This window comes from Chiroxiphia lanceolata, chromosome 6 (genome assembly GCF_009829145.1).
Source record: "Chiroxiphia lanceolata isolate bChiLan1 chromosome 6, bChiLan1.pri, whole genome shotgun sequence".
NCBI classification, from domain to species: domain Eukaryota; kingdom Metazoa; phylum Chordata; class Aves; order Passeriformes; family Pipridae; genus Chiroxiphia; species Chiroxiphia lanceolata.
The window spans coordinates 895,177-911,903 of NC_045642.1; the positions used below are offsets into that span (position 1 = coordinate 895,177).

The 16,727-nt window shown below is 51.5% G+C and overlaps 2 protein-coding genes across 4 annotated transcripts; one reads left to right on the forward strand and one right to left on the reverse strand.

The window, feature by feature from the left end:
- The first annotated feature begins 438 nt into the window (after positions 1-438).
- DNAJC17 (DnaJ heat shock protein family (Hsp40) member C17) lies at positions 439-16,626 on the forward strand. 3 transcript variants are annotated; one of them, XM_032691632.1, is made up of 11 exons: positions 439-597; positions 2,413-2,482; positions 3,747-3,805; positions 5,076-5,163; positions 5,678-5,760; positions 6,281-6,377; positions 7,075-7,124; positions 7,636-7,713; positions 8,609-8,689; positions 9,580-9,708; positions 16,421-16,626. In XM_032691632.1, the coding sequence occupies exons 1-11, from the start codon at positions 520-522 to the stop codon at positions 16,541-16,543; spliced, it is 936 nt and encodes a 311-aa protein (XP_032547523.1). In that variant the 5' UTR covers positions 439-519; the 3' UTR covers positions 16,544-16,626. The 3 variants fall into 3 exon arrangements, with proteins under 3 accessions (XP_032547523.1, XP_032547522.1, XP_032547524.1); XM_032691631.1 differs by lacking the exon at positions 439-597 and adding an exon at positions 777-1,005 and having other exon boundaries at positions 3,697-3,805; XM_032691633.1 differs by lacking the exon at positions 439-597 and adding an exon at positions 869-1,005.
- Positions 12,541-14,930, reverse strand: C6H15orf62 (chromosome 6 C15orf62 homolog). The gene has a single exon (XM_032691692.1). It carries the CDS (start codon positions 13,764-13,766, stop codon positions 13,251-13,253), a length of 516 nt encoding a protein of 171 aa, XP_032547583.1. The 5' UTR covers positions 13,767-14,930; the 3' UTR covers positions 12,541-13,250.
- Positions 16,627-16,727: the final 101 nt, after the last annotated feature.

Sequence of the window (16,727 nt, forward strand, 5' to 3'; positions counted from 1 at the left end):
GATGCTTTTGGGAACGGGCTGTAGTTGGGCTCGCAGCGCCCCGCACTGGCACAGGCTGCCCGGAGAAGCGATGGATTCGCCACCCCTGGAGGGATCTAACGCGTGGATGTGTCCGTGCACTTGCGGACACGGCCAGCGGTGGGCTCGGCAGTGCTGGGGGGGACATTCGGACTCCATGTCCCGAACGGGCTTTTCCCGAAGGACTCGCTGTCACGGGCGCGCCGGCTCTCGCGCACAGCCCGACGGCAGTTGTAGTTTTCCTGCCGCCTCTTCCCGCTCACAGGCTCCGCAAGAGAACTACAACACCCGGTGCACCTCGCGGCGCGCGGCGCACGTCAGACGCGTCCTTCCGCGGGGCCGCACTGTGCATCACGGTAATTGTAGTCCATTTGCTGTGGCGGTGCGCGGCGCGGCAGCGCTTGGGAACTACGTTTCCCAGCGAGCGGCGCGGCCCGGCCGCGGCACCGGGAAAGGGAACGAACGGCACCGGGAGCGGGACCGGCACCGGGGAGCGCGGAGATGGCGGTCGATAAGGACCTGCTGGAGCTGGACCTCTACGGGCTGCTGGGGGTCGGCGAGAAGGCGTCGGAGAAGGAGGTCGTGGGCGCGGGACGGCTCGGGACGGGCCCCTTCCCTCCCTGTCCCGGTGTTCTCGGGAACGGGATGTTCCCGGTGCCGCGCCCTGCCCGGTGCGGAGCTGAGCGGCTGCTCCGAGCGCTCTTGGTGCTCTCCCGCTGCCCGGGGCGCTGCTGCGGGGCCGGGGCTGTGAAATCGTGCGGAAAGGCCGGTTTTGCCGGTGTCGGCGTTATTTTATCCCGGGTTTACCGATATTGGCGTTATTGCCCTCAATTTGCCCTTGTGCCTTCTCAGTCCCGCCTTTGGAGGAGGGAATGGCTGGGAGGGAGAGCTGTAGAGTTGGTCTGCGACGCTGTTCCCCTCGCTTGCTTATTCATGTGCCTCCAGAAGGAAAGTCGGGATGTTTATCCGAAAATCCAGCTGTTAGAGGTCGGTCCAGGTGCTGTGGGTGCCCGTAAGGCTTCTGGTTCATTTTTGGGGGTTTACAACCCGCTCCCTGGAAATTCCCCGTGAAAGAAGCACCCAGCGGGAACAATCCAGTTGTAACACGCTGGATTGGATGAGCTGAAAAGGCTTCGGGTGAGCTCGGGTTATTTCCCGGCTGAGCCGGTCACTGCAGGGGAGGATGAGAGAATTCCCAGCTGGATGGCCCTTGGTGCAGCTTTACAAAGCGGCAAATGGAATTTGGGGCGTCAGTCCTTGGTCTGAAATACTTGAAATGATCCCAAGACTTTCTGTAGCACGAAATAAGGGGTGAGGAAAGCCCTTTCCACCCGCTGATCGGAGCAGCCCGGCGGGAGCTGGGCAGCTGATGGATGTTTGGGAGTGAGTTGTCTCTCCCTCGCCTGGAATCTTACGCAGGAGGTTGGGTCACCTGCAGCGCTTTCCTTGTGCATTCCCATCCCTGGATCTTTGTCCACCAGGTGGGGCCGAGACACAACTTTCTCCACTCGTTTTAGCAGGAAATTGCTTGGCACTGGGACAGAGCAGCTTCCCCTCCTTTTTTTTTTCCTTCCCCTTTTTTTCCCCCTTTCCCCCTTTTTTTTCCCCTTTCCCCTTTTTTGTCCTTTCTCCCCTTTTTTCTCCTTTCTCCTTTCTTTGTCCTTTCTCCCTTTTTTCCACTTTCCTCTTTTTCCCCTCTCCCCCCTTATTTCCTCTCCACCCCTTTAGTCCCTTCCCTCCTTTTCTCCCTTTCCCCCCTTTTTTCCCCTCTTTTTTTCCCCTTCCCCCTTTTTTCCCTTCCCCCCTTTTTTCCCTTTCCCCCCTTTTTTCCCCCCTTTTTTCCCCTTCCCCCCTTTTTTCCCCTTCCCCCCTTTTTTCCCCTTCCCCCCTTTTTTCCCTTTCCCCCCTTTTTTCCCCCCTTTTTTCCCCTTCCCCCCTTTTTTCCCCTTCCCCCCTTTTTTCCCTTTCCCCCCTTTTTTCCCCCCTTTTTTCCCCTTCCCCCCTTTTTTCCCCTTCCCCCCTTTTTTCCCTTTCCCCCCTTTTTTCCCCTTTTTTTCCCCTTCCCCCCTTTTTTTCCCCTTCCCCCTTTTTTTCCCCTTCCCCCTTTCTTTCCCCTTCCCCCCTTTCTTTTCCCCTTCCCCCTTTTTTCCTTCTCCTTTTTTTTTCCCTTCCTCCCCTTTTTTCCCTTTCTCCTTATTTTCCCCCTCCCCTTTTTTCTCTCCTCATCTCAGACTCACCCCAATCACACCTTCCCGCCCTGCAAGTGTCCCGGGCCCATTCCCTTTCACTACAGGGATAGGTTTTTTTTTTTTGTTTTTCCAAGCTGCCTTTTTTTTTTTTTTTGACAAATCCAAAGCAGTCCCAGCCCAGTAACTCCCAGTGTGGCCCCTGCAGGTGAAGACAGCGTTCCGGCAGAAGGCCCTGACGTGCCACCCGGACAAGAACCCGGACAACCCCCGGGCAGGTGAGACGCCAGCAGCAATTCCTCCTGGGAGTTTTCACTTCCCCAGGCTCTTGGAAGCAGCTCTGCTTCCCTTCAGCGCTGTCCCTGAGGGAATGCCAGGGTGCCTGTCACCTGGAACACGCACACACACGGGGCTCAGAGTTGGTGTCACTGCTGTTAACTCCGGTTTTTAGGGCTGAGCGATCCCTGTCGGATTTGGGAACATCAGCGTTGAGTCAAGTGCTGGAATTGGAATGCACCTCTCAAAGTCTTCCCACGTGGTGCCTGAACCCAGACCTTTGGCTGGACACTGGTTTCACCCATATCTCTCACAGTCCAAACTTCATCAGCACGTTTTATCTGTGGGCACGGCCCGGTTTTGTTGGGGAAAGGGCCCTGACTGTGGAGCTGAGCTCACCCAGGCTGAGCAAGGTCTGGCTTCTGCTGCTGCCCTGCTTCCCAGAGTAACTGTGGGGAAAAAATAGCAGCACTGAGGGGAAATCTGGGAGGTTTGATGCCTGCAGGAGCAATGGGAAGGATGTGGGGAAGCCTCAGGCTTATCTGTGTCACCTTGGAGGAGGAGGAGGAGGAGCAGCAATGTTGATGTGAGATGAAAAGTTTGGATCTCAGGCTGGAGAGCTGGTGATGTGCCAGGCGGGATTTGTGTGGAAGGGGGAATTTCAGCTGCCTGCAGTGAGGGAGGGAGTGGTTGTTGTAGATGGAAACTGCATAATTAGCAATTAGTTTCTTTTTTGTGCGTCGAGACTACTGATAATTCATCTTCACAAAAATAATTTCCCAGTGCTTGTAATAGGACAAAGGAAAGACTTTTAAAGGCTAGATGGCTGTAATATAACATAACAATTTCCAATACGACATAAGCAGGAATTCTTGATGATTTATTTGTACACAAACAAGAGGAAGTGAAAGGAAAAGCACTGAGAGGAAGAAGAAAACTATGAGCTCCAGCTAAATGTGCCATGAAGGAGACATTGCAACCCGTGATAAAAACAATCAGTAAGAAAAATGAGGTTCATGTGTTCAAGATTTTTCTTAAAATGAAACAATCCCAAGTTTTGTTTCCTTATTTACTCTCAGGCAGATGTAACAGATGTTGCCCTTTGGGTTGAGGTGACCCCGGCAGAGGTTGGCTTTGGAGAGATGATTCTTCTTTCTTGGAGAGACATTCCCGCAGGTCTCTCCCATAAGGAATTGTCTTTCCTGTTCTTTCCCAGATCCCTCACATGGTTTCCTGCATCTTACCCTCATTTCTTCTCCTTCCCAGCGGAAATCTTCCACCAGCTGTCCCAGGCCTTGGCCGTGCTCACAGATGCAGCAGCCAGGGTAAGGATCATCCCTTGGGAAGGGTGGGATTTTGGGGTGTTGCTGGAAACTCTTCCTGTCTGTCCTGCTCTGTTCTCCAGTGGAGAGTCTGTGAATACAAGTCTCAGCTGTCATTCCCTGTAGTTCTCCACAAGATCAAATATTAGGTGCCAAGCAAAAGGTGGGAGAAACGTTCTGTTTCTGATCAGATGCTCTGTCCAAGGGTGAGATACTGTCTTTAATAACACGTTGGACTGGAGCATATCCCATTTAATAACATCAGTGATAACCACCCCCGATTCAGGGACACCAAATTCCCATGGCAACAGTGCATTTGCAGTTCCCTCCAAGTCAGGGGCTGACAAATGAATAATACCTGGATGTGATTGCTGAGGCTCCAAGCTTTTCATAAAAACACACCAAAAATGAGCCAGTAACTCTCTGCAGATAAGCTCAGAAGAGAGACGTGTGCTGATTTCAGGTGATAAGAGCTAAAACCATGAAATAACTTCTCTTTTCAAACACTGGCAAAGCTTGTAATCCCCCCCCTCCAAGGGGGAATTCAGCTTTGGGCATCCAAGAACTTTTGGTCTTCTATATATTTAAAAGGAAAAACTTTTAAAGGTTTGTTTAGCAAACCTTTGCCATGCAGGAAGGGAATAAAAAAAGGGAAAATCGCAGCTTTTCCAGTTGATGAAAACAGTTTTACAACTATTCTGCAGGTAATATGAGAGGCAGTCTGTGCTCACCTCCTACACAGAGGTTCTGTGCAGGCTGAGGAACACATTAGCAACTGGTTTAAGCAGGTGCCATTGAAATTGCCAGTTCACCCCAGTTCTTAGGTCTCTCTAGTGCTGAATTAATGTTGGTGTGTTTTTGCTGCTGAGGGTTTCGGGTGCTCTTTGATCTGATACATTCATAGGACCTCAAACGTGTCTGTGAATAAATATTTCATGTCAAATAGATCTTTTTTTAGTTGTAAAACTTTGCTCCAAAGCTGACCTGGGCTGTTACCAGTGCCCCTAAAGCTGCTTTTGGGACGTTCAGGGAACCAGAATGTTCTTCCCACCTCTGAAGATGGGTCAGAGTTCTCTCCAGCACACGCTGAAGTTATTCCTGGACTTTCTCACCCTTCCATCTGGAGATCTTTGGGCCTCTTCTCATGTTTTCAGGATATTTGTGTTAACTTCCAACACTTCTAGGAGTGATGTCTGATGTCATTTTGTTCTCTGCTTTCCAGTTTCTCTCCCTATTCTTGTAGTTTCACCCTGTTGTGCTGGTTCCTTGGCAGGCAGCATATGACAAGGTGAGGAGGGCGAAGAAACAGGCTGCAGAAAGGACACAGAAGCTCGATGAGAAGAGGAAGAAAGTAAAGCTTGGTAATAAAACCAAACCTTCCAGTTGCCTTGAACTGGGTGTTTGCATTTCTTCTCCCACAGGAACTCCCCAGTGATCAACCTGCTGTCATCCATGTCTGATGGCTTTGGGTTCTTTGTGCCCAGCACAATGCAGGAGCCACCTGGAATCTCCTCCCACAGCCATGGCTGGCATGGCCCTGCTCTGGGAAGGAAGGAATTAGGTCCTGCTCTGGGAATTTGGGGGGTTGATGCCTGTTAGACTCCTTTTATGTGTGGGGGTAGAGGAGAGGTAGCAGTGACACCAGGACATCAGTGTAGGTGTAGCCACGTTTGTGATCTTTCCCTCCTCCCCTGACCAGCAGGGAAAAATTAAAATTCTGTTTGAGTTGTTTTAATTTCTGTTAAATGTTTGATCTTTCCCTCCTCCCCTGGCCAACAGGGAAAAATTAAAATTCTCTTTGGGTTGTTTTAATTTCTGTTAAACGTTTTGCATTTTATTAATGAATTTGTTTTTTATTTAATTCCCTCTCTGCAGATCTTGAGGCCAGAGAACGAGAAGCCCAGTCCCAGGAGAACGAAGAGGAGGAGATCAGGATAACGAGATCATTAGAAGAAGAAGTAATGATTCATTCTTAGGTTTCTCTGCTTCTTTTGAGAAAAATTGCTGAAAGTCTTCTTTCCCTTCCTGGTGAAATCTATGGGATGAGATGCAGCAAACCTCTGGATTGCAGGAATTCAGGCTCTGGGACTAAGGGGCTCTGTGAATCACACACTCCCAGGGTGGTTTGGGTTTGAAAGGGACCTTAAAACTCATCCAGTTCCAATCCCTTGCTGTGGGCAGGGACACCTTCCTTTGGACCAGGTTGTTCCAACCTGACCATGGAAAAAGAGGAATGTAGAAGGGATTTTGTGGCAGTCTGGCAAACGTGTTGATTTGGGGGTTTTATTTCTCCAGCAGACAACAACAACAACAGCTGCCTGCTTATATGCTGGCTGGGAGGGATGGTGTCACTGGGAACATCCCACTTTAGTGCTGGAGCTGTCCCAGGAGGGAATCCCAAGCTCCCCTTGGGATTCCTGGCGTGGAGCAGCCCTGGAATTGCCTCAGGTGTCCCGTGCTGTGTTCCCTGTGCCGTAGATAATCCGCCTGCGGGAGGAGGGCTCCCGGCAGCTGGAGGAGCAGCAGAGGCTCATCAGGGAACAGATCCGGCTGGAAAGGGAGCAGCACAGCCAAGGTGAGCACAGAGGAGCTCAGAGCCCTCACATACAAGGCCAGAAAAAATCCTGATCTGGCAAGTTCAAGCAACAAAACAACCAGAACCCCAGAGACAGAAACTCTCCTTGGGGTCCTCAGGCTTTTCCTGTGTTTTCTTACCTTTCTTAACTTCATTTCACATCTTTTTATTTTTTTCTTCCCCCCTTTTATTTTTAATTTTCTTTTCATTTTTCTTTCAATTTTCGCAAACTGGGGGAGGATGTCGAGACTTTGCTTGGTGTAAGCCACTTTGAGATCCTTTGCAATAAATGCACCATTATAAAGTATTTAATTGCAGGGCCAAATTAAATTCCCAGGCTGTGCTTTTTGTCTACCCTTAATTTTTCCACAGTTGTTCCCACCAGGATAACTTCCTTTTGCAGGGAAAAATGTCTCAGAAGCTACCAGGTCTCCTGCTTGTGTTTTTACTTACCTGTTTCTTGCCTTGATCATGGCAAGTCTGGGCATCCTAGAAGGGAAAAACGCTGCCATGGAATATTCAGTCTGTGCTGCAGTTCCTGTTGCACAGGACTTTTGGGGCTGGAATGGTCTGGTGGAAATCCAGAAGTGTTTGCTGTTGTCATATGCATGATCTCAGGGAAGATTTTGTGCTAAATGCTGAGGAATTTTCTCGCCCATGTCCTTTCAATCTGTGCTTTTCCCTTTCCCCTCTTTAGGCAAGCAGGAAAGAAATGGAGCAGAAGGCAAAGTAACTCCTAAACTCAAGGTAAGACACTCTTAAAAAGCTGGATTTTGGTGTAAACTTATAGAACATGATGGAAAACAGAAGGGACACTTCAACCCTGCTGAGCTGGCTCATCCCTTTTTACAGTGGAGGTGAAATTCCCCTGTGGAATGTGCATCCTCACGTGAACAGCTCTTGTCCTTGCCCTTAGAATCCCTTCCTCCCTCACCTTTCCTCTGTCTGCTCCAGATTTCTGAGCCTGAGATTGAGTTGTCTTTGCTTTAAGCACAGGGGGACATCTGCTAATTACCCTGACAGAGCCATCAGCATCCTTTCAGTGTGATCTTTTTATATTCCAGTGAGCAACAGTTTCTGCCTGTTCCCCAAACAGTTTGTTCCCTGTGCTCATTCCCGTGCTGAGATCACTGTCTTGGCACTCCTGGGAGTGTGGCTGTAAATAGCAAACGTGGGGAATGTGCAGGGGGTGGGAGCAGCGTTGAGCACAGCAGTGCATTCAAACAGACAAAATTAACTCCTGGTCTTTATTTCCCAGCTCAGATGGAAATGCAGGAAAGAAGATGAGACAGGAGGGGGATACTCCAAAGATGTGCTGCTGCAGATCCTGCAAAAGGTCCCATCTCACACTCACTTTCCTACTACTGGGTCTTCCCCTCCTCTCTGGTATAAGGATAATGAATTCTGGGAAGCTGCATATCATAAAATCATGGAACAATGAAATGGTTTGGATTGGAAGGGACCTTAAAGCCCATCCAGTCCCACCTCCCTTCCACTAGCCCAGGTTGCTCCAGCCTGGCCTTGGACACTTCCAGGGATGGGGCAGCCACAGCTTCTCTGGGCAACCTGTGCCAGGGCCTCCCCCCCCCTCACAGGGAACAATTTTTTCCCAATCTAACCCTATTCCCTGTCAGTGGGAAGCCATTCCCCCATGTCCTGTCACTCCAGGCCTTTGTGAGATATAAACTGGGATGGCTGATTTTCGTCTCTGTTCAGCTTTCTCGTGCAATTTTCAGAAATCATCAGCACATTCATGCAATCATTAAGTTGGAAAAGACCTCCAAGATCATCACCTCCAACCTTTGAACCGAGTTTGATCCTTTGATCCATGAGCTGGGAGCTGTTTCCCAGCTAACACCTCTGCCCTGCTGTGGGAAGTGCAGAGACAGGAGCAGACAAGCCTTTGACCTGATTAGTCCCAGCGTGGCAGCTTTGTTTTCCCTCCCTGCAAGTGCCTCCTGTAGCTCTGGCTCAGAGCTGAGCATCCCTCTTGCACTGGGGCTTGCTGGAAGCCAAGTGTGTTGCTCTGTGCCTCTCTAGGATTGTTTCCTGGAGGGACAGAAATTATGGCAGGTTGGGGTTGGTGGAAGCATCACGTGGGACAGAAATGGTGACAGCTCAACCTCATGCCTGTGAAAACACATGTTTTCTCTTTGTGTTCGTTTAATAAATGAACTCCACGTCTCTCCCGGGTCTGTAATTAACTTTTTTTTCCTTCTTTCTTTGACCAGTATGGAGATGTGCTCAATTTGGTGATCTCCAGCAGGAAGACTGGGAGTGCAGTGGTGGAATTTGCTACGGTGAAGGCGGCAGTGAGTGTGCAGAGCCCCAGCTGGGTGTGGTGGGGGGGATGTCACAGGAGGGGACAGGTCACAGGGTGACAACCCAGGTCATTAAGGCAGTGGAGAAGGCTAATGAGAGTCTGAAGGCACAGAGGGATGAAGGGAGTGGCAGAGCTGGAGGCACAGACCCGGAGCAGACCAGGCACATAAACAGGTTGTGCGTGGAACAGGCTGAGGGAAGAGACAGTGCCTGAAAAATCAGGCACCGAGCATTTAATCAGCTCCCACTGAAGGTGAATTACCTTGGAGTTGGGCTTTTGTGTTTTTAGGGGTGATACCAGGCATTTGCAGTGAAAAACAAATCAAAATGTCCTGGCTCACTGTGAGTTTTAGTAACTCACGTGGTTGTGGGAACAGAAATCTTCAGTCACCCTTAATTTTAGTAGTTCCATCAACTTACTCTGTGCAGGAGCCTCTGTTCCTTGTCACCTGTTCTTTCACTCACATCCAAAAGAGCAAAAGGAAAACCAACCCAGAGCTGTGTGTGACCTGTTTATCTGAAGATCTGGCAGGGGTATGTTCTGTCTGTGCTCAATGCAGATAAGGACCATAAAAGTGCCTTAAAGATGATCTGATTGCAACAGATCTTAACAAATGCAATCACAGAACACTTTAGGTCAGAAGGGGCCTTAAAGGCCATCGAGTTCCACCCCCTGCCATGGACAGGGACACCTGCCACTAGCCCAGGCTGCTCAGAGGTCCATCCAGCCTGACCTTGGACACTTCCAGGGATGGATCTTCCTTGTTTGTGCCCCACTTGGCCTTGAGGCCGGACTGAGATGAGAAAGTGATCCTTAGGGACCTGTGAGGGAGCGGGGCCTGGAATTCAGGTGGTGATGGAAGAATATTTTCCTTGCTAGGAGATGGCTGTGAAGAATGAAGTTGGCCTGATAAACAACCCTCTGAAGATTTCCTGGCTGGAGGGGCAGCCCCGGAGCCACCCCAGCACTGTCCTCTCTGACAGCACCAGCCAGCCCAGGACCTCACAGGTAAGGAGGCATGGGCTGTGATATTTAAATTCGTTGCTATAGCAGCCTAAATTTCGGTGTGCTTTGTACTTATGGGCAAATATGAGCTGCAAAGAAACACTTGATGCCAGGCCTGGCTTTCCCACCAGCTTTTCTGTGCTGGACCAGTGGCTTTTTTTAAAGAGAACTGGAGCTGTTTGGATGACTGGATCTTCACACACTCACTGTCTTCCAAGTGAGGAACAGGGATGTTCCTTGCTCAGCCCAAAGCCTCCAATGCCATTCTGCTGGGATTTGTTAATAGGTGTTGACTGTGGGAATTCTCTGGGTGAGAGCTGCTGAAATGAAGGTTTTTTTAGGCAGTCTTGGTTACTCACTGCTTTCACAGGAGAAGGAAATTTCAGTGGTGGAAGGAAACCTCTAATTTTAGGGTCTGCAGGAGGGAGGAGAAAGCAATATCAAGCTAAATACCCTTCTAGAGACCTCATTATCTGGGTTTGGTCCTCCACACCAGTGTGGTTACTCTGAGTGCAAGCTGCATGTCTTCTGGCTTACTTACTTAGCCAGTTCCTTGGCTGGGAAGGTGGGAAGGGACCTGGTTCAAACTTCACATGACACTTACCCTCCTCTCCTCCTTCCCTGTGGTATAAAGATCCAGAAATCTCATTGCTGAGAGGGCTCCTGCCTCGTGCTGTCCAGGTGCCCTTAAGCTGTGTGTCTCCATCAGCCTTTTGTGTGTTCACTCCCTAAATATTTTAAGCCTGTGAGATTGTTCAGTACATTCACTCTTGACTTTTTTGCCAGTGCTTTGTTTATAGTATTGGCATTTATACATCAGAATGCCTGGTTGTTGTTCTATTCATGTAGAATCCAAGAGAGTCCTGCAGCCACAGGAGATTCAGAGAAGGGACCAGAGTGGTAGAAAGGAAATTGGGGCAAAAAAAGGATTCCAAACCACTTTGTTTGAGAATTTCTCATTAGGAGAGAGTGAGAAGTGGCTCATTCCTGCCAAAGGGTGTTGCTGTTGCAGTTGGAGCTTGGTGGTGGATTCCAGCCTGTGTGGGTTCAGATCCCTGAGTTTATCCTGGCCTGTTTCCATGCCCAGAGCTTGTTATTTTGGAAGTGCAGTGTCTGCCTGTGGTGAAGGATTAGTGTGGTTGGGGCAGCAGGGAGAGCAAGGAAGCAGCACGAGGGGTTCATGGTGACCCACCTCTGCCCAGCACAGCCTCCTCAATCCCATCCTGGTTCTCAGGATGGGGAGGAGTTGCTGCCAGGGCCATGCATCCTTCCCAGGAACTGCTGATGCTTGGCTGTCCTTTCTGCAGTTTTTTTTCTGTAAGCAACTGCAATTTCTGGGATTACGTTTCAGCCTTGCATCTCTAAGCTGCTCTGCTCTCTTCTGCTTCCCGCTTTTCCTAGTGCCTGCTCCAGACCCTCTCAAAATCCTGCTCCTGCTGCATCCGCCAGGATGTTTCCACAGGATGATTAGTGTGCTAATAGCTCCTCTTGGCTGTTTTGCTCCAGCTCTAGGCTGTGCAGGATGAGCTTCCAGATCCCTGTTACTCCTGCCTCTTCCTTTCACACCCAGCCCGGCTTCCCAGCCACCAGACTCCACATTCTTGCTTCCGAGCTGCACAAATCTCATTCTGATTCAAGCTGCCCTCGCTTCCTATTTGCTTCCCCCCTCTTTTTGTCTGAATCCACCCCCATTTTGTTCCCACCCCGTGCAAAGGCAGCTCCTTCCCTGCTCTGCTTCAGCAAACAGCCCAAGACCCGCAGCGTTCTCATGGCAACGCGCTCGCCGCTCATCCTCTGGGATAGTCATCCCGGTGCTCCCCGGCTGGGACAGGCAGCCAGGAGCTCATATTTGCCCAAAATCTGTGGGTAAAGGACAGTCAGACCCTACCCAGGGGGTTTGGAAGTGCTTCCCATGTGGAAGCAAGGCTGGCTGTTGTGCTGGGAGGAGGCAATAAGTCGCAGGCTACTCGTTCTCCTGCGGCCACAGGTGCACGTTGTCCAGCAGTTCCTGGAGAGCTGCTGGAGCCAAGCAGGCGACTTCCCCTTGGATTACAAAAGCTGTGTCTTGGCCAGTGTTACTCCAGGCTATTGAGAGCAATGCCTGTGTGATGGTTCAGAGCACACAGTGGCTGTGCAGTGCAGTGAGGAGCTTGTTTTGCCGCTACAACGGCGTGGAGCACTCACTCAGGTTTGGGAAGGGTTTCCCTGTTCCTTCAGCAGGATCTCCCTGCCAGTGCTCTTCAGCCCTGAGAAAAGCCTCCTGCCTGGCATTCTTGCACCTTTGCTGAGCTCCTTGGAGATTTCAGAGAGTTTGTTTTATATTACCAGGCTTTGAGAGGTGAATCTAACAGGGTAGGAGCCGGCTGTGCTGGCTCTGGAATGTCCCTGCACTTTGCTGTAGCCAGTGCCAAAGCTCCTGGTTATCTGGGGGCATGGAGGTTTTATTATTGTTGTTTTTTAAGAGAGCCCTAATATCTAGCCTATCAGAAAGGTAAGAGTTGGTGACTACTGCAGTAGTTTCTGCAGTGTCCTTTCAACAGTTTGCCCTGATGCTGCCCAAAATGTTCTCAGCCTGGCAAAGCCCTTCCCACTCTCCAGCTCAGGGGTGAAGAACTGGGTCTTGCCCTGAGCTGGGTGAGCTCTCCTTTGGGGAAAATCAAGTCCCAGCAGCTCTCTCCTTCCCCCAGCCCAGAAAAACAGAGCCACGCTGCTTCCCCTCCCTCAGAAAAACCTGCAGTGCCGGGGAGGATGGATCTGGGCCACTCCAGATACCCTGTGCTCCTGGTGCCTTGGCTTTCTGTGGCTTGTTACCAACTAAATGAGGCAACCAGACACTTCCAGTCACAAATACATTTATTCTTCCATGTCTGTACAGCTGGGAGCTCAGTGCATGCGTGAGGCAGCAGCGTGTGGAGACATCTCCTCTCCCCTACCAGGAGGATAAACCCACTGCTGGTGCTCTGTCACGAGCACGAGTGGATGCTTACCTGTTTCCAGGCTGGGAGTGCCAGCTGCACTGGAGCTGGGGGAAAAGAAACCCACAAGGAGGAAGAAAAAGAAAAAAAAAAAAGGAGGAACAGCTTTGATTTTTCACATCCAGACACGGTGGGAGAAGAACCCCCAGTTCCCGTCTCTCGGCCCTTGCCACACCTGTGGCTTTGAGGTGCAGTGCTGCTGTCTCCTTGCAGGCTGCCTGCTGTCCCACAAGGGATCCATGCCAAGTCCCTGTGTGTCCCTGCCCCGCAGTGTCACAGCCACATCCCCAGAATAACAAGTCTTTCCCAAACGATGCTGTTCTTCCCTGAGGAGGAGACGCGCAGTCCGGAGTGGGAGATTCCCAGGGTGAAGAGTGGAAACAGTGCTCTCACCTGAGCTCTGCTCCAGAGGATTCCTTGGCAAGGACAGGGATGGTCTGTGGTGGGTGAGGCGAGGACAACAAAACAGGCCACACACGACAGGCATGCTCCAGCATCCTTCCTCCCGCTGGGATCAGAGGGACCGGCAGCAGCATCGGGTAAATGGGATGTGGTGAATGATAAATACCTTCAGATGGCATAATCTCTTGGGTTCTGTTTCCTGAGGGTCTGCAAGACGTCCTCGAGGAGCGATAGCCCCAAATCCACTTTGAAGGACAGGAAGGGGTCAGCCAGGTCGGGAAGAGTGGTGCCGTTCTGGGAACCTGCCTCTGAGGTCCCGTGGTCTGTAGCCTGGTCCTTGTGTGTTTGAGTGCCTTTGTGGTACTGAGCAGCGTCGGAAAAGGAGATGTCGGAGTGGGAGTCGGTGTGGTCGATGATGTTGGGGCAGCTGGAACTGTCCAGGTACAGCCGGGGAGGCTTGGGAGGGGCTTGTGCCTTGGCCAGGTTCTGCTCGCTCTGGCACGACAGGTAATCAGACTTGTCCTTCAGATCCCTCAAGCCTTCCCTCTTCTGGCCGTCAGTGTCCAGAGTGTGGCTGTTCTGGTTCAGGATGATGACTTGGTTGCCCAGCTTTTTGTGCCTCCTGAGGGAGAAACGTCTGAAGAACGTGGTGGACTTGATGGACCCTCTGCGCCAGGTATCCATGCTGAGGGAAGGCAGGGAGGAGAAGGGACCTGCTGACTCCTCACAGGCAGGTGCTGGACTTAAGCCACGGGATCAGCAGCGAGCCACGCAGCAGGAACAGCCTCTTCCTGCCCCGTTCCCGTAGCTGGAAGGAAAACAGAGAGGCTGGTAGTGCAGGAAATGCAGACTCCACGCTGTGGTAAGGAGCAGTTGGCTTGTCTTGGATCTTAAGTAGTCTCCTCCTTGAGTGGAGAAGGAACACGGTGTCTGAGCTCGTTAAACGTGTGCTGGTGAGGAACAGCAAGGCACAGTCACCATGAGAACAGATCTAATCTGGCATCTAGAACAGAAGGGCACCCGGGTGCCATGGTAACCAGCCACCTTCTGCGGAGGGGCACCGCCGGAAAATCCAGTGGGTGGTTGGGAAGGAGACGGTGACTCAGTCCCACTGGAGGAGCCAAGGAAATACAGGCGAAGGGGGATGTAAAAGGCGACACCGTGAAAGGCAAATGTCGGGAGAGCTGAATGCAGAGGAGACTTACGCCGTGTCGGAGCAGCCCCGAGTCCGAGGGCGCAGAGGAGAGGCTGCTGGAGCGCTCGGAGAACTGTGCCTGCCACTCTCACCAGGATGAAGGAGCGAGTCTGGGGACAGCTGAGCCGGGAGTTCGGGAATTCAGCCAGGTTGGACCCAGAATGGTAAAAATCCCCGAAGCCGCTGCCACCGCCGTCTCTTCGTGTGCCGCCCGTCGCCTCTTCCCGGGCTGCAGCTCCTGCTCGGATGTGTTTGTTTTGAGCCAAGCCCTTGCTGAGTCAGCCACGTCAGGAACTGGGTTTTACACGATTGGTAATTGCCAGGATTGCAGGAAGTAGGTGTGTGGAGTGGCAAAGCCTCAGCCCACGCTGCCTGAGGAGCAGGAGAGCTCCTCGGAGGCACCCGGACTGCTGGGAGCTGCCAGCTTGGAGCCCACCTGGATCGGGCTCTTCTCCTCCCTCCTGCCACTCTGAGGGCTCCGTGTGTCAGCAGGGCTCCCAAACCAGGCTGGGAATAATCTCTTGTCTGTTTTAAATTTCAATCCCTGTGCGAGGTGGGGATTCAGGTTTGTGTGGGTGATTCATCTGCATGAGTCTCACACAGCCTCTTCCATCCAGCCCAGCAAATCCCTGGGGTTGGTGGACAGGACTGGGGAGGATCCTGGCTCTGCTGCTGAGGACCAATACTCGTTAGTGCTTTCTGAGACACTGGTGCTGCCAGCACCCAAAGGTCATTTCACTCATCTGGTTCCTAAGACACCAATTAAACTCCTAATTTCCCACTCGACATTCCTCATCTGTTGTGGGGCTTCTATTTTGTCCTCACAGCCGGAGGAACCACTTTGCTGGCACTTGATAACAAATTGCACTTGCCCCATTTTCATGCAGAGTCTTACTTAGCCATTCTATTGCCTTTGTATCCCTGCTGCTTCCTAAGATGTCCTTAAGTACCCAGAGAAGCTGTGGCTGCCCCATCCCTGGAAGTGTCCAAGGACGGGTTGGACAGAGCTTGGAGCAACCTGGGCTAGTGGAAGGTGTCCCTGCCCATGGCAGGGGGTTGGAACCAGATGATCTTTGAGGTCCCTTCCAAGCCAAACCGTTCTGTGATTCCATGACTTTCTGAAATCACCACTAAACCCAGTTCCTAGAAGAATGAACGTGAGGGTTTGTTTGGGTTTTTTTCCATTCACCTCCTGTCAAGACACTTATTTCTGCTTGAACTGTCAAGGAATGAGATGGATGTTTCCAAGCCTTGCAGTGCTTTCATAGATCCAAAATAGCACGGCCACCTACCCGTGTGGAATGGCTTTGGAAGCAGAGTTCCAAAGCACTGGAGCAGCTGTCATCTGCTGCCCACGTTCATTAGGCAGAGTCTGCAATCAGCTGGGTTCACGTGACAGTTGCTGCCACACTCAGCAGGAAGGCTCCAGGAGCTTTGGAAAACTATTCCCTTCCTGCGTCAGGTTGGGGAACATACCTGGTGGTTTTCTTTCCGCAGCCACTTAGAATTTTTTTCCAGGTTGGAAAAGACCTCTAATATCATCAATTCCAACCGTTACAATCACAGAATCAGGAATGGTTTGGGTCGGAAGGGACTTTACGGATCATCCAGTTCCGCTCCCCTGCCATTGTCAGGGACACCTTCCACTGGCCCAGGTTGCTTCAAGCCCTGGCCTTGGACATTTCCAGGGATCCACAGCTTTTCTGGACAACCTGTGCCAGGCCCTCACCACCCTCAGTCGGTTGGGAGTTATCAGTTCCATGACTGATCCACAGAGGTTGGATGTTTTTATGGCGTCAGCCTTTATAACGGGTGAAGTGTACGCTGGACTTTGGGCCACAGCGTGGTGCAGGTGCAGGGTGAGCTCATCATCCAAAATAATGCCTCATCCAGCCTCGTGGGGAGCAGGGAGCAGCCCTGGCAGCAAGAGGGGAATTCAGGAATGCAGGCTCTCTGTGTGTCCTGCTTTCCCCGTCAGCCTGTTTTCTGTGGCCAGGCAGCTTTCACACCTCACCCGATCTCTGTGGGATCAAACTGCTTCCTGCCCCTCAGAACTCCCGTGTTGTGAGGGGGGATTTGGGGAGAGGGGAGCTGGGTCTGCACTGTCCCTGATGGGTTGTGTGTGTTTCCTGCTCCCTGCCAGGCATCCGTGGTGTCGGAGCGGGACTACGAGAGCCTGGTGATGATGAGGATGCGCCAGGCAGCCGAGAGGCAGCAGCTCATCGAGCAGCTCCGGCGGGAAGACGAGGAAGAGTCTCACACTTAGCGTGACAGTATGGATTCTCCCCCCCCTCCACCCCCCACCCTGAGCTCTTTCTTAATTTAAGTCAATAAACCTCCTTTTTTAAAGCTGGTGTGGGAATACAAACTCCCAGGGACTGCGGCCTTTATCCCTTTCCAGGTTGGGGGAAGGAAATGGCGTCAGTGTGCAGGTATTACCCTGTCAGTGT